Here is a 16,090-nt window from a genome sequence, read left to right on the forward strand (position 1 = left end):
CATATTTATACAACAGTAGCTAAGATGGGGAGAAGTCTGTTCATAATAAAGCACAGCTCTGCCTTCTTAACAACACTATAAACAAGGCAGGTCCTACAGGCCTTAGTTTTGTCGCACCTGGACTACTGTTCAGTCGAGTGGTCAGGTGCCACAAAGAGGGACTTAGGAAAATTGCAATTGGCTCAGAACAGGGCAGCACGGCTGGCCCTTAGATGTACACAGAGAGCTAACATTAATAATATGCATGTCAATCTCTCCTGGCTCAAAGTGGAGGAGAGATTGACTTCATCACTACTTGTATTTGTGAGAGATATTGACATGTTGAATGCACTGAGCTGTCTGTTTGAACTACTGGCACACAGCTCAGACACCCATGCATACCCAACAAGACATGCCACCAGAGGTCTCTTCACAGTCCCCAAGTCCAGAACAGACTATGGGAGGTGCACAGTACTACATAGAGCCATGACTACATGGAACTCTATTCCACATCAAGTAACTCATGCAAGCAGTAAAATTTGATATAAAAATACACCTTATGGAACAGCGGGGACTGTGAAGTAACAAAAACATAGGCACAGACGCATGCATACACACACGATAACATACGCTCTTTACACACACGTACACATGGATTTTGTGTTGGGCCTGAGGGCACACACTTAATGTGTTGTGAAATCTGTTGTGAATGTGTTGTAATGTTTTTAAAATTGTATAACTGCCTAAACTTTGCTGGACCCCAGGAAGAGTAGCTGCTGCCTTGGCAGGAACTAATGGGGATCCATAATAAATACAAATACCTCTATCCACAATACGACCACTATGCACAATACGACATCTATCCACAATACGATCTCTATCCACAATACGATCTCTATCCACAATACGACCTCTATCCACAATACGATCTCTATCCACAATACGATCTCTATCCACAATACGACCTCTATCCACAATACGATCTCTATCCACAATACGATCTCTATCCACAATACGACCTCTATCCACAATACGACCTCTATCCACAATACAACCTCTATCCACAATACGACCTCTATCCACAATACGACCTCTATCCACAATACGACCTCTATCCACAATACTACCGCTTTCACAGCCACTAATAATCTCTTACCCTGACCCTGGCAGTGCCCCCACTCTCCGAGGGTGTCTCAGGGAGAGTTGGGATATGCAAAAAACTATTGCTTATAATCCACCAAATATTATTATTATTTTACTCTTCTAATTCCATCACATGACCACAACATTCTATAAAACGTATATATATATTTTTTTTATATCATTGACTGTTAATGTTCCAGATTTAGACAAAAGGCTCATGTTCATCTGAAGTCCCTGGGCTCGTCATTTAAAATGACAGCGCAAACAAAAGTGCATAAAATACAACAGGACATCAGCCAGTTTTTGCCGTTGTTTAACATAAATCTAATGAAGTTCCCTCTCCTCTTAGCCAAGTCCTCTCATCCTAAGAAAGCTGGAGGCACATCCAAGAGCACAGCCCAGTCCTCATCCTCTTCATCGTCCACACCGTGTACCACAAAGATCTCCAAGGACAGGCCTGCCAACCCAACCGGGACAGAGAAGACCAACAAGCGCGTCCTCCAACTAGCAACTGACCCTTCCAGCTTCTCTGGAGCCCCAAAGGCATCCCCAGACACAGACAACCTATCAGGGGAGAGACGGCTCACGGGCCCTGGGGATGGGAACGAGGGGGGTAAGAAGAATCCCTCTTCTGGCCCAGAGGGCAGGCCTGCTGCTCAGGAAGACTCCTCTCTGCCTGGGGTGGATAAAGACAATGCCTCAGGAGCTGGCCCTCAGGACCCTGGGGAGAAAGCCCCCCTGGTCAACAACACCAATGAGGACACTTCCTTCACTGAGTCTCAAAGCGAGAGCTCCACGGAGGAAGCCCTGGGGACTTGGGAAGATGGAGGAGGTGACCATGAGTCGGGGGACGCAGACCATGACTTAGAGAAAAATCTGAGGTATGTATCTAGTGCAGAAAAGCCTCATTATGGGGTTTCAGACAGAGAAAAAACAGCACAGAAAATGTTATTGTTGAGCAATGCCACACAGCCACTTCATAAGGGTATTAACAACATAATTAGAATAACATTTATATTGCAGATTCAGAAGACAGCACAGCAGTGTAAAAAGCTATCCTGTGTGGAACATTGTACTGTATAATTTACCAATATACACTTATTCTCCCAGAGAAGCTGGATAATTTCCCAGGGGGCATTGCACTTGGTCATCTGTTCAACCGTAAGGTCAAACCAAAGGTCAAAATCTATAAATGTACAGTACTCCACCTTATAGTCACTACCACTCTCAGTATGCCTTCTAAAATCAGTTGTTTCTTAGTTTTACTATGTGCTGTATTCTTAGATGGCTCCTCATTGCTAAAGTTTGGGAACCCCTGCTGTAAGTCACAGAACCCTGTCTGTGTTGTAGGCCTTCAACCACTGGAAAGAGGATAGTTTATCTTGCATGATGCCAGGTTCATGAGGAAAAGCCTGTTGGGAAAGAAAGGCCTGTTTTCCCCAGCGTTTTGGTCTATACACCCTTCATCTGAATTTTTTTTGCGACAACAATGGCCATGATAAATCAATCAATAGACAAGAATCAATCAGGTAAGAACACTTTATCCGAGTTTTGATGATGTGATTCCAGGCCTACCAATGGGATTGGTGAGAAGCTCCACAGTGTTAACCTGGAGAGCCCAGAGGTTACAGTCATCCCAGACAGCACTATGGAGTCTGACTACCACTCCACAGTCAGCGACTCCGACTCAGATGGGCCCATCCTCTACCGAGACGACGAAGAGGAAGAGGAAGAGGAGGACGAGTATACCACAAGTAAGGAATCCGTCGCAGATATAGAAGCTTACAGCTAATTGTATTCTAGCCTTTAGTCAGTCAGTCAGTCTTCATGTATGCTGTCCAGCCTTTGCAACAAATTAATCCATAGCCACTCGTGCATTCACTGCAAAATCTAAGCAAGCCTAAATATCTTAAATTGAGGGATAATTCACTTAAAATATGTTTTTTTTTCTTTCTTACCAAGCTAAATTATCTCACGGCAGATGATTTTGCTTATTTTATTTTATTAACCAAGATATTTGAATCGTCTTAAGGTAAAATATATATATTTTTTTTAATTTTGCTTATTTTAATCAACAACAAAAAATTATCTGCGAATGACGTGAGATAATTTAGCTTGGTAAAAAAATGTATATATATTTTAAGTGAATTATCCCTGAATATAAGATATTTAGGCTGTTTCACTTTTTGCAGTGCTAGAAATAAGGAAAACACCCTTGAAACAGACTACAAACATGGACTAGAAACAAGGACTAGAAACATGGACTAGAAACAAGGACTACAAACAACCAAAACACTGTTGAAAACAATGTCACTTCTTGTGTTTCTTTCTGGGAGGTTTTATATGTACTATTATATATACTGCACAGAACACTTTCCTACAGTATAAAACTGGGGGGCTAGCTGGATTTACATGATAATTATTGGTTTTGTAGGCTCTCTAGCCAGTAAGATCCGCCGCAGGGACACCCTGGCCATCAGACTGGGCAACCGGCCCAGCAAGAGAGAGCTGGAGGAGAAGAACATCCTGCCTCGTACCTCTGAGACCGAGAGGCAGGAACTCCGCCAGCAGATTCACTCCAAGCTAGTGAGGTACAGAGTACACCCCTGGAGGCATGCACACACACACACCAGTGTTTCTGCTGCACTCATTTTGCTGTGGTGCTGCGCCACGACAAAATCATTGCCTCCACGCAACAAAAAAATTTGAACATGAAAAAATATTTCTGCTGAGGCGCATTTTGAAGATGCTAGAACATTCCACATGTACGTTTCCTCTGCAAACAAAATGAGTAATTAATAGAAAAATCGAACAAACCCATAGTAGAATAGTTTGTACAGTGAGGGAAAAAAGTATTTGATCCCCTGCTGATTTTTTACGTTTGCCCACTGACAAAGACATGATCAGTCTACAATTTTAATGGTAGGTTTATTTGAACAGTGAGAGACAGAATAACAACAACAAAATCCAGAAAAACGCATGTCAAAAATGTTATAAATTGATTTGCATTTTAATTAAGGAAATAAGTATTTGACCCCTCTGCAAAACATGATTTAGTACTTGGTGGCAAAACCCTTGTTGGCAATCACAGAGGTCAGACGTTTCTTGTAGTTGGCCACCAGGTTTGCACACATCTCAGGAGGGATTTTGTTCCACTCCTCTTTGCAGATCTTCTCCAAGTCATTAAGGTTTCGAGGCTGACGTTTGGCAACTCGAACCTTCAGCTCCCTCCACAGATTTCTATGGGATTAAGGTCTGGAGACTGGCTAGGCCACTCTTAATGTCCTTCTTCTTGAGCCACTCCTTTGTTGCCTTGGTCGTGTGTTTTGGGTCATTGTCATGCTGGAAAACCCATCCACGAACCATTGTCAATGCCCTGGCTGAGGGAAGGAGGTTCTCACCCAAGATTTGATGGTACATGGCCCCGTCCATCGTCCCTTTGATGCAGTGAAGTTGTCCTGTCCCCTTAGCAGAAAAACACCCCCAAAGCATAATGTTTCCACCTCCATGTTTGACGGTGGGGATGGTATTCTTGGGGTCATAGGCAGCATTCCTCCTCCTCCAAACACGGCGAGTTGAGTTGATGCCAAAGAGCTCGATTTTGGTCTCATCTGACCACAACACTTTCACCCAGTTCTCCTCTGAATCATTCAGATGTTCATTGGCAAGCTTCAGACGGGCCTGTATATGTGCTTTCTTGAGCAGGGGGACCTTGCGGGCGCTGCAGGATTTCAGTCCTTCACGCCGTAGTGTGTTACCAATTGTTTTCTTGGTGACTATGGTCCCAGCTGCCTTGAGATCATTGACAAGATCCTCCCGTGTAGTTCTGGGCTGATTTCTCACCGTTCTCATGATCATTGCAACTCCACAAGGTGAGATCTTGCATGGAGCCCCAGGCCGAGGGAGATTGACAGTTCTTTTGTGTTTCTTCCATTTGCGAATAATCGCACCAACTGTTGTCACCTTCTCACCAAGCTGCTTGGCGATGGTCTTGTAGCCCATTCCAGCCTTGTGTAGGTCTAGAATCTTGTCCCTGACATCCTTGGAGAGCTCTTTGGTCTTGGCCATGGTGGAGAGTTTGGAATCTGATTGATTGATTGCTTCTGTGGACAGGTGTATTTTATACAGGTAACAAACTGAGATTAGGAGCACTCCCTTTAAGAGTGTGTTCCTAATCTCAGCTCGTTACCTGTATAAAAGAGACCTGGGAGCCAGAAATCTTTCTGATTGAGAAGGGGTCAAATACTTATTTCCCTCATTAAAATGCAAAACAATTTATAACATTTTTGACATGCGTTTTTCTGGATTTTTTTGTTGTTATTCTGTCTCTCACTGTTCAAATAAACCTACCATTAAAATTATAGACTGATCATTTATTTGTCAGTGGGCAATCGTACAAAATCAGCAGGGGATCAAATACTTTTTTCCCTCTCTGTATATTTGTCTAGTCGGCTTGTTGTTGTGTTCTATGCTAGATAAATATTCCTCTCGTGGCGCATTCATGTTATAAATGCCATTCCTCTCGTGGCGCATTCATGTTATAAATGCCATTCCTCTCGTGGCGCATTCATGTTATAAATGCCATAGGGAGGGAAACATGCATTCTGAAAATCAGTCAATGCACAACAATTCTTGCAATCACGTAAACTGCAGTTTTAATGGCTTTTGTTAAAAAGAGGGGAATCCCAGCTTTCCATTCCTACTTTATTTATTTCTCATCTCGTAAATATTCGCGCCATTTTAAACCCGTTTTTTTTTGGCAGAGGCATGGTTAAGCACCATTACTGCTCCGCAATTCGCAGTGAGTGCATAGGGGAGAGTGGGGCTAAATGTAACACCGGTCAATTGTTTTTTTTTACCTTTATTTGTTAATTGTAGGGTGACTTGGGGTACAACGACTCTATACCTCAAAATCCTTTATTTGGAATGACTTTAAAAATTGTGATGAGACAGATTATATTTTTTGTTGAGCGAGAGTAGTGGAAACCAGGGAAAGTGTTGAGGGAAAAATTGTGACATGAAATGGTTTCTGTGAGAAGTGCAGGCAGGGGGCTTTTTACCCCAAGTGGCGAGTTACCCTAAGTTACCCTAACAGGTAGGCCTACATTAAATTCAGTGTTTATGCAAGTTTTTTGGGATGTAAAATTAATCAATATGATAATAACTAGTTAAAATATCACATTTGAGATCTGGCTAATGATTAGCCCAATAGGGTAAATGCAGATAGGCGACCCCATGCTTCAGCCTAATTATTTGCACTTTGCTGCATCAGTTGGGCTAAAGGTGATAATATTTATTGCTAATAGCATACCTGATAATATGCATAGGCTATATACAGTGGGGGAAAAAAGTATTTAGTCAGCCACCAATTGTGCAAGTTCTCCCACTTAAAAAGATGAGAGAGGCCTGTAATTTTCATCATAGGTACACGTCAACTATGACAGACAAAATGAGAAAAACAATTCAAGAAAATCACATTGTAGGATTTTTTATGAATTTATTTGCAAATTTTGGTGGAAAAAAAGTATTTGGTCAATAACAAAAGTTTCTCAATACTTTGTTATATACCCTTTGTTGGCAATGACACAGGTCAAACGTTTTCTGTAAGTCTTCACAAGGTTTTCACACACTGTTGCTGGTATTTTGGCCCATTCCTCCATGCAGATCTCCTCTAGAGCAGTGATGTTTTGGGGCTGTCGCTGGCAACACGGACTTTCAACTCCCTCCAAAGATTTTCTATGGGGTTGAGATCTGGAGACTGGCTAGGCCACTCCAGGACCTTGAAATGCTTCTTACGAAGCCACTCCTTCGTTGCCCGGGCGGTGTGTTTGGGATCATTGTCATGCTGAAAGACCCAGCCACGTTTCATCTTCAATGCCCTTGCTGATGGAAGGAGGTTTTCACTCAAAATCTCACGATACATGGCCCCATTCATTCTTTCCTTTACACGGATCAGTCGTCCTGGTCCCTTTGCAGAAAAAACAGCCCCAAGGCATGATGTTTCCACCCCATGCTTCACAGTAGGTATGGTGTTCTTTGGATGCAACTCAGCATTCTTTGTCCTCCAAACACGACGAGTTGAGTTTTTACCAAAAAGTTCTATTTTGGTTTCATCTGACCATATGACATTCTCCCAATCCTCTTCTGGATCATCCAAATGCACTCTAGCAAACTTCAGACGGGCCTGGACATGTACTGGCTTAAGCAGGGGGACACGTCTGGCACTGCAGGATTTGAGTCCCTGGCGGCGTAGTGTGTTACTGATGGTAGGCTTTGTTACTTTGGTCCCAGCTCTCTGCAGGTCATTCACTAGGTCCCCCCGTGTGGTTCTGGGATTTTTGCTCACCGTTCTTGTGATCATTTTGACCCCACGGGGTGAGATCTTGCGTGGAGCCCCAGATCGAGGGAGATTATCAGTGGTCTTGTATGTCTTCCATTTCCTAATAATTGCTCCCACAGTTGATTTCTTCAAACCAAGCTGCTTACCTATTGCAGATTCAGTCTTCCCAGCCTGGTGCAGGTCTACAGTTTTGTTTCTGGTGTCCTTTGACAGCTCTTTGGTCTTGGCCATAGTGGAGTTTGGAGTGTGACTGTTTGAGGTTGTGGACAGGTGTCTTTTATACTGATAACAAGTTCAAACAGGTGCCATTAATACAGGTAACGAGTGGAGGACAGAGGAGCCTCTTAAAGAAGAAGTTACAGGTCTGTGAGAGCCAGAAATCTTGCTTGTTTGTAGGTGACCAAATACTTATTTTCCACCATAATTTGCAAATAAATTCATTAAAAATCCTACAATGTGATTTCCTGGAGAAAAAAATTCTCAATTTGTCTGTCATAGTTGACGTGTACCTATGATGAAAATTACAGGCCTCTCTCATCTTTTTAAGTGGGAGAACTTGCACAATTGGTGACTGACTAAATACTTTTTTCCCCCACTGTACTGTACATGGCCCAATATGTTAAAATCATTTTAACTAATAATTTTACCAATGTGTTATAGGGCTCATTTCTGGAGGTGGAAAATCTATTTTATATGGTGTCAGCATACTTATTTTAATTCATTTTGTAGTAGAACGTCTTTTTAAAAAGTCACCAGAACTGAGCTCCTCAGTCCTTCTACATAAAAATTATATGAAGGTTCCACCCCCTTCAACCACCCTTCAACCCCCCTCCGCAACCTCCCCCCCCCACTCCTTTTGCCCCCACTGCTACAAATTTTTCCCAGAGGAAACACTGACACACACCACTGTCTGCAGCAGCAGTTGATGACTCTAGCTTTGGTAATTGTTTTGGGATCTACCACTCCAGAAGACCCGAAACACATGGTCATTATCTATTCAGAGTGGTACACACACACACCACGGCATGACTTGCTGTGTGTATAACCCAAGGCTTCTTCTAAGATTCCATTCTTCAGTGGGGGGTTGATAACACAAACTATCCTGGGTTATTAAAGTTGTAGATAGAATAATGAGATGTGATGGCGCCAAGTCTCCAAAACCTACTTTCTCAACAGTATTTGTTTGTCATCAAGATTGTATCTAATCTGAAATAACTGTTCTGGTGTGAGATTCCTGAAAACTTCGTAGCACTAAAATCATATTTCATCCAAGGGATTTAAGATGATAAAAAGCTTTAGGGGAACAAATCACAGTGGTTTTGTCTCACCTCCTTCTCCCTCTCTGTCCCTCGCAGACGACTTAGTCAGAGGCCCAGTACTGAGGAACTGGAGCAGAGGAACATTTTGAAACGTGAGTGATCACTTATGGACATCACCACAGACAGACAGCACGACAGACGGACAGCACCACACTGGCCCCAGTCAGACCACACCACACTGGTCCCAGTCAGACGACAGACAGACATCACCACACTGGTCCCAGTCAGACCACAGACAGACATCACCACACTGGCCCCAGTCAGACCACAGGCAGACAGCACCACACTGGCCCCAGTCAGACCACAGACAGACATCACCACACTGGCTCCAGTCAGAATACAGACAGACAGCACCACACTGGCCCCAGTCAGACCACAGGCAGACATCACCACAGACAGACATCATCACACTGGCCCCAGTCAGACCACAGACAGACATCACCACACTGGCCCCAGTCAGACCACAGACAGACATCACCACACTGGCCCCAATCAGACCACAGACAGACAGCACCACACTGGCCCCAGTGAGACCACAGACAGACATCACCACACTGGCCCCAGTCAGACCACAGGCAGACATCACCACACTGTCCCCAGTAAGACCACAGACAGACATCACCACACTGGCCCCAGTCAGACCACAGGCAGACAGCACCACACTGGCCGCAGTCAGACCACAGACAGACATCACCACACTGGCCCCAGTCAGACCACAGACAGACAGCACCACACTGGCCCCAGTCAGACCACACCACACTGGCCCCAGTCAGACCACAGGCAGATATCACCACACTGGCCCCAGTCAGACCACAGACAGACATCACCACACTGGCCCCAGTCAGACCACAGATAGACATCACAACACTGGCCCCAGTCAGACCACAGACAGACAGCACCACACTGGCCCCAGTCATACTATAGACAGACATCACCACACTGGCCCCAGTCAGACCACAGGCAGACATCACCACAGACAGACAGCACCACAGACAAACATCACCACACTGGCCCTAGTCAGACCACAGACAGACAGCACCACACTGGCCCCAGTCAGACCACAGACAGACATCATCACACTTGCCCCAGTCAGACCACAGACAGACATCACCACACTTGCCCCAGTCAGATCACAGACAGACATCACCACACTGACCCCAGTCAGACCACAGACAGACATCACCACACGGGCCCCAGTCAGACCACAGACAGACATCACCACACTGGTCCCAGTCAGACCACAGACAGACATCACCACACTGGTCCCAGTCAGACCACAGGCAGACATCACCACACAGGCCCCAGTCAGACCACAGACAGACATCACCACACGGGCACCAGTCAGACCACAGACAGACATCACCACACTGGTCCCAGTCAGACCACAGACAGACATCACCACACTGGCCCCAGTCAGACCACAGACAGACATCACCACACTGGCCCCAGTCAGACCACAGACAGACATCACCACACTGGTCCCAGTCAGACCACAGACAGACATCACCAAACTGGCCCCAGTCAGACCACAGACAGACATCACCACACTGGCCCCAGTCAGACCACAGGTGACATCACCACACGGGCCCCAGTCAGACCACAGTCAGACATCACCACACTGGTCCTAGTCAGACCACAGACAGACATCACCACACTGGCCCCATTCAGACCACAACAGACATCACCACACTGGCACCAGTCAGACCACAGGTGACATCACCACACTGGCCCCAGTCAGACCACAGACAGACATCACCACACTGGCCCCAGTCAGACCACAGACAGACAGCACCACACTGGCCCCAGTCAGACCACAGGCAGACATCACCACACTGGTCCCAGTCAGACCACAGACAGACATCACCAAACTGGCCCCAGTCAATCACCACACTGGCCCCGGTCAGACTACAGACAGACATCACCACACTGGCCCCAGTCAGACCACAGACAGACATCACCACACTGGCCCCAGTCAGACCACAGACAGACATCACCACACTGGTCCCAGTCAGACTACAGACAGACATCACCACACTGGCCCCAGTCAGACCACAGACAGACATCACCACACTGGCCCCAGTCAGACCACAGACAGACATCACCACACTGGTCCCAGTCAGACCACAGGCAGACATCACCAAACTGGCCCCAGTCAGACCACAGACAGTCATCACCACACTGGCCCCAGTCAGACCACAGACATATATCACCACACTGGCCCCATTCAGACCACAGCAGACATCACCACACTGGCCCCAGTCAGACCACAGGTGACATCACCACACTGGCCCAAGTCAGACCACAGACAGACATCACCACACTGGCCCCAGTCAGACTACAGACAGACATCACCACACTGGCCCAGTCAGACCACAGACAGACATCACCACACTGGCCCCAGTCAGACCACAGACAGACATCACCACACTGGTCCCAGTCAGACTACAGACAGACATCTCCACACTGGCCCCAGTCAGACCACAGACAGACATCACCACACTGGCCCCAGTCAGACCACAGGCAGACATCACCAAACTGGCCCCAGTCAGACCACAGACAGACATCACCACACTGGTCCCAGTCAGACCACAGACAGACATCACCACACTGGTCCCAGTCAGACCACAGGCAGACATCACCACACAGGCCCCAGTCAGACCCAAGACAGACATCACCACACGGGCCCCAGTCAGACCACAGACAGACATCACCACACTGGTCCCATTCAGACCACAGACAGACATCACCACACTGGCCCCAGTCAGACCACAGACAGACATCACCACACTGGCCCCAGTCAGACCACAGACAGACATCACCACACTGGTCCCAGTCAGACCACAGACAGACATCACCAAACTGGCCCCAGTCAGACCACAGACAGACATCACCACACTGGCCCCAGTCAGACCACAGGTGACATCACCACACGGGCCCCAGTCAGACCACAGTCAGACATCACCACACTGGTCCTAGTCAGACCACAGACAGACATCACCACACTGGCCCCATTCAGACCATAACAGACATCACCACACTGGCCCCAGTCAGACCACAGGTGACATCACCACACTGGCCCCAGTCAGACCACAGACAGACATCACCACACTGGCCCCGGTCAGACTACAGACAGACATCACCACACTGGCCCCAGTCAGACCACAGACAGACATCACCACACTGGCCCCAGTCAGACCACAGACAGACATCACCACACTGGCCCCAGTCAGACTACAGACAGACATCTCCACACTGGCCCCAGTCAGACCACAGGCAGACATCACCACACTGGCCCCAGTCAGACCACAGACAGACATCACCACACTGGCCCCAGTCAGACCACAGACAGACATCACCACACTGGCCCCAGTCAGACCACAGACAGACATCACCACACTGGTCCCAGTCAGACCACACGCAGACATCACCAAACTGGCCCCAGTCAGACCACAGACAGTCATCACCACACTGGCCCCAGTCAGACCACAGACATATATCACCACACTGGCCCCATTCAGACCACAACAGACATCACCACACTGGCCCCAGTCAGACCACAGGTGACATCACCACACTGGCCCCAGTCAGACCACAGACAGACATCACCACACTGGCCCCAGTCAGACCACATACAGACATCACCACACTGGTCCCAGTCAGACTACAGACAGACATCTCCACACTGGCCCCAGTCAGACCACATACAGACATCACCACACTGGTCCCAGTCAGACCACAGGCAGACATCACCAAACTGGCCCCAGTCAGACCACAGACAGAACTGAAGATAAACAGACCTTGGAGGGGGAATGTCTTGGTCTGACTGGGGCCAGTGTGGTGATGTCTGTCTGTGGTCTGACTGGGGTCAGTGTGGTGATGTCTGTCTGTGGTCTGACTGGGGCCAGTGTGGTGATGTCTGTCTGTGGTCTCATAAGGAGACAGTGTATGAATTAGCGTTAAAGGTTTTCATAAGGAGACGGTGTATGTGAATGAATTAGCTCTCTGATTTTCATAAGGAGACGGTGTGTGAATTAGCCTTATAGGTTTTCATAAGGAGACGGTGTATGTGAATGAATTAGCCTTACAGGTATTCATAAGGAGACAGTGTATGAATTATCCTTTCATGTTTTCATAAGGAGACAGTGTATGAATTAGTCTTACACGTTTTCATAAGGAGACTGTGTATGAATTAACTGTTCAGGTTTTCATAAGGAGCCGGTAAATGAATTAGCCTTACAAGTTTTCATAAGGGGACGGTGTATGAAATAGCCTTACAGGTTTTCATAAGGAAACGGTGTAGGAATTAGCCCTACAGGTGTTCATAAGGAGACGGTGTATTTGAATGAATTAGCCTTACAGGTTTTCATAAGGAGGAGGTGTATGAATTAGCCTTACAGGTTTTCATGAGGAGATGGTGTATGTGAATGAATTAGCCATACAGGTTTTCATAAGGAGACGGTGTATGTGAATGAATTAGACTTACAGGTTTTCATAAGGAGATGGTGTATGCATTACCCTTAGAGGTTTTCATAAGGAGGGGGTGGATGAATTAGCCTTACAGGTTTTCATAAGGAGACGGCATATGTGAATGAATTAGCCTTACAGGTTTTCATAAGGAGACGGTGTATGAATTAGCCTTATAAAGTTTTCATAAGGGGACGGTGTATGAATGAACCTTTCAGGTTTTCATAAGGAGCAGGTGTATGAATTAGCCTTACACGTTTTCATAAGGGGACGGTGTATGAATTAGCCTTATATCGGTTTCCTATTTCGCAACAAAGCCTCCTTCACTCATGCTGCCAAACATGCCCTCGTAAAACTGACTATCCTACCGATCCTTGACTTCGGCGATGTCATTTACAAAATAGCCTCCAACACTCTACTCAGCAAATTGGATGTTGTCTATCACAGTGCCATCCGTTTTGTCTCCAAAGCCCCATATAATACCCACCACTGTGACCTGTACGCTCTTGTTGGCTGGTCCTCACTACATATTCGTCGCCAAACCCACTGGCTCCAGGCCATCTATAAATCACTGCTAGGCAAATTCCCGCCTTATCTTAGCTCATTGGTCACCATAGCAACACCCACCCGTAGTCTGCGCTCCAGCGGGTATATCTCACTGGTCATCCCCAAAGCCAACACCTCCTTTGGCCGCAATTCCTTCCAGTTCTCTGCTGCCAATGACTGGAACAAATTGCAAAAATCTCTGAAGCTGGAGACACTTATCTCCCTCACTAACTTTAAGCATCAGTTGTCAGAGCACCTTACCGATCACTGCACCTGTACACAGCCCATCTGAAATTAGCCCGCCCAACTACCTCATCCCTATATTGTTATTTATTTTGCTCATCTGTTCCCCAGTATCTCTATTTGCACATCATCTCTTGCACATCATTCCAGTGTTAATACTAAATTGTAATTATTTTGCACTATAGCCTATTTTATTGCCTTACCTCCATAACTTGCTAAATTTGCACACTGTATATTAATTGTATTTCTGTTGTATTTTTTTGATTTTTGTTTTGTTTTACCCCATATGTAACTCTGTGTTGTTGTTTTTATCGCACTGCTTTGCTTTATCTTGGCCAGGTCGCAGTTGTAAATGAGAACTTGTTCTCAACTGGTTTACCTGGTTAAATAAAGGTGAAATAAAAAAATAAAAATAAAAAAAGGTTTTCATAAAGAGACGTGTAGGAATTAGCCCTACAGGTTTTCATAAGGAGACGGTGTATGTGAATGCATTAACCTCACAGGTTTTCATAAGGAGGCTGTGAATGAATTAGCCTTACAGGTTTTCACAAGGTGACGGTGTATGAATTACCCTTACAGGTTTTCATAAGGAGGCGGTGTATTTGAATGAATTAGCCTTACAAGTTTTCATAAGGGGACAGTGTATTAATTAGCCTTACATGTTTTCATAAGGAGGAGGTGTATGAATTAGCCTTACAGGTTTTCATAAGGAGATGGTGTATGTGAATGAATTAGCCTTACAGGATTTCATAAGGAGATGGTGTATGTGAATGAATTAGACTTACAGGTTTTCATAAGGAGATGGTGTATGAATTAACCTTTCAGGTTTTCATAAGGAGACGGTGTATGAATTAGCCTTACAAGTTTTTATAGGGAGACGTGTATGAATTAGCCTTACAGGTTTTCAAAAGGAGACGGTGTATGTGAATGAATTGGCCTTACAGGTTTTCATAAGGAGGCAGTGTATGTGAATGAATTACCATTATAGGTTTTCATAAGGAGCCGGTGTATGTGAATGAATTAGCCTCACAGGTTTTCATAAGGAGACGGTGTATGATTTAGCTTTACATGTTTTCATAAGGAGATAGTGTATGAATTAGCCTTACACGTTTTTATAGGGAGACGTGTATGAATTAGCCGTAAAGGTTTTCATAAAGAGACAGTGTATGAATTAGCCTTACAGGTTTTCATAAGGAGCTGGTGTTTGAATTAGCCTACAAGTATCATAAGGAGATGGTGTATGTGAATGAATTAGCCTTACAGGTTTTCATAAGGATGCAGTGTACGTGAATGAATTAGCCTTACAGGCTTTCATTAGGAGGCTGTGCATGTGAATGAATTCGCCTTATAGGTTTTCATAAGGAGACGATGTATGTGAATGAATTCGCCTTACAGGTTTTCATATAGAGACGGTGTATGTGAATGAATTAACCTTACAGGTTTTCAAAAGGAGACGGTGTATGAATTAGCCTTACAGGTTTTCGTAAGGAGAAGGTGTATGAATTAGCCTTATATGTTTTCATAAGGAGACGGTGTATGAATTAGCCTTACAGGATTTCATAAGGAGATGGTGTATGAATTAGCCTTACAGGTTTTCATAAGGAGGAGATGTTTGAATTAGCCTACAAGTTTTCATAAGGAGATGGTGTATGTGAATGAATTAGCTTTACAGGTTTTCATAAGGAGACAGTGTATGAATTAGTCTTACAGGTTTTCATGAGGAGGCTGTGAATGAATTAGCCTTACAGGATTTCACAAGGAGACGTTGTATGTGAATGAGAACTAATTAGGAACATGTGTATGAGAATGAATTAGCCTCACAGGTGTTCATAAGGAGACAGTGTATGTGAATGAATTCGCTTTACAGTTTTTCATAAGGAGGGGTGTATCTGAATGAAATAGCCTTACAGGTTTTCATAGGGAGACGGTGTATGAATTACCCATACAGATTTTCATAAGGAGAGGGTGTATGAATTAGCCTTACAGGTTTTCATGAGGAGACAGTGTATGAATTAGCCTTACAGGTTTTCATAAGGAGATGGTGTATGTGAATCAA

The 16,090-nt window shown here is 45.3% G+C and overlaps 1 protein-coding gene across 3 annotated transcripts in view; it reads left to right on the top strand.

Moving 5' to 3' along the window:
- Positions 1-16,090, top strand: part of LOC121578032 (phosphatase and actin regulator 2-like) — an 89,678-nt gene that overhangs the window by 57,547 nt on the left and 16,041 nt on the right. For all 3 annotated transcript variants that reach the window (XM_041892086.1, XM_041892104.1, XM_041892094.2), the window contains exons 5-8: positions 1,472-2,003; positions 2,692-2,876; positions 3,557-3,713; positions 8,818-8,873. In XM_041892086.1, the coding sequence (XP_041748020.1) occupies positions 1,472-2,003; positions 2,692-2,876; positions 3,557-3,713; positions 8,818-8,873 (930 nt within the window). The remainder of the gene's footprint in view (positions 1-1,471; positions 2,004-2,691; positions 2,877-3,556; positions 3,714-8,817; positions 8,874-16,090) is intronic.

The sequence above is a fragment of the Coregonus clupeaformis genome, chromosome 1 (genome assembly GCF_020615455.1).
Source record: "Coregonus clupeaformis isolate EN_2021a chromosome 1, ASM2061545v1, whole genome shotgun sequence".
Classification (NCBI taxonomy): Eukaryota; Metazoa; Chordata; class Actinopteri; order Salmoniformes; family Salmonidae; genus Coregonus; species Coregonus clupeaformis.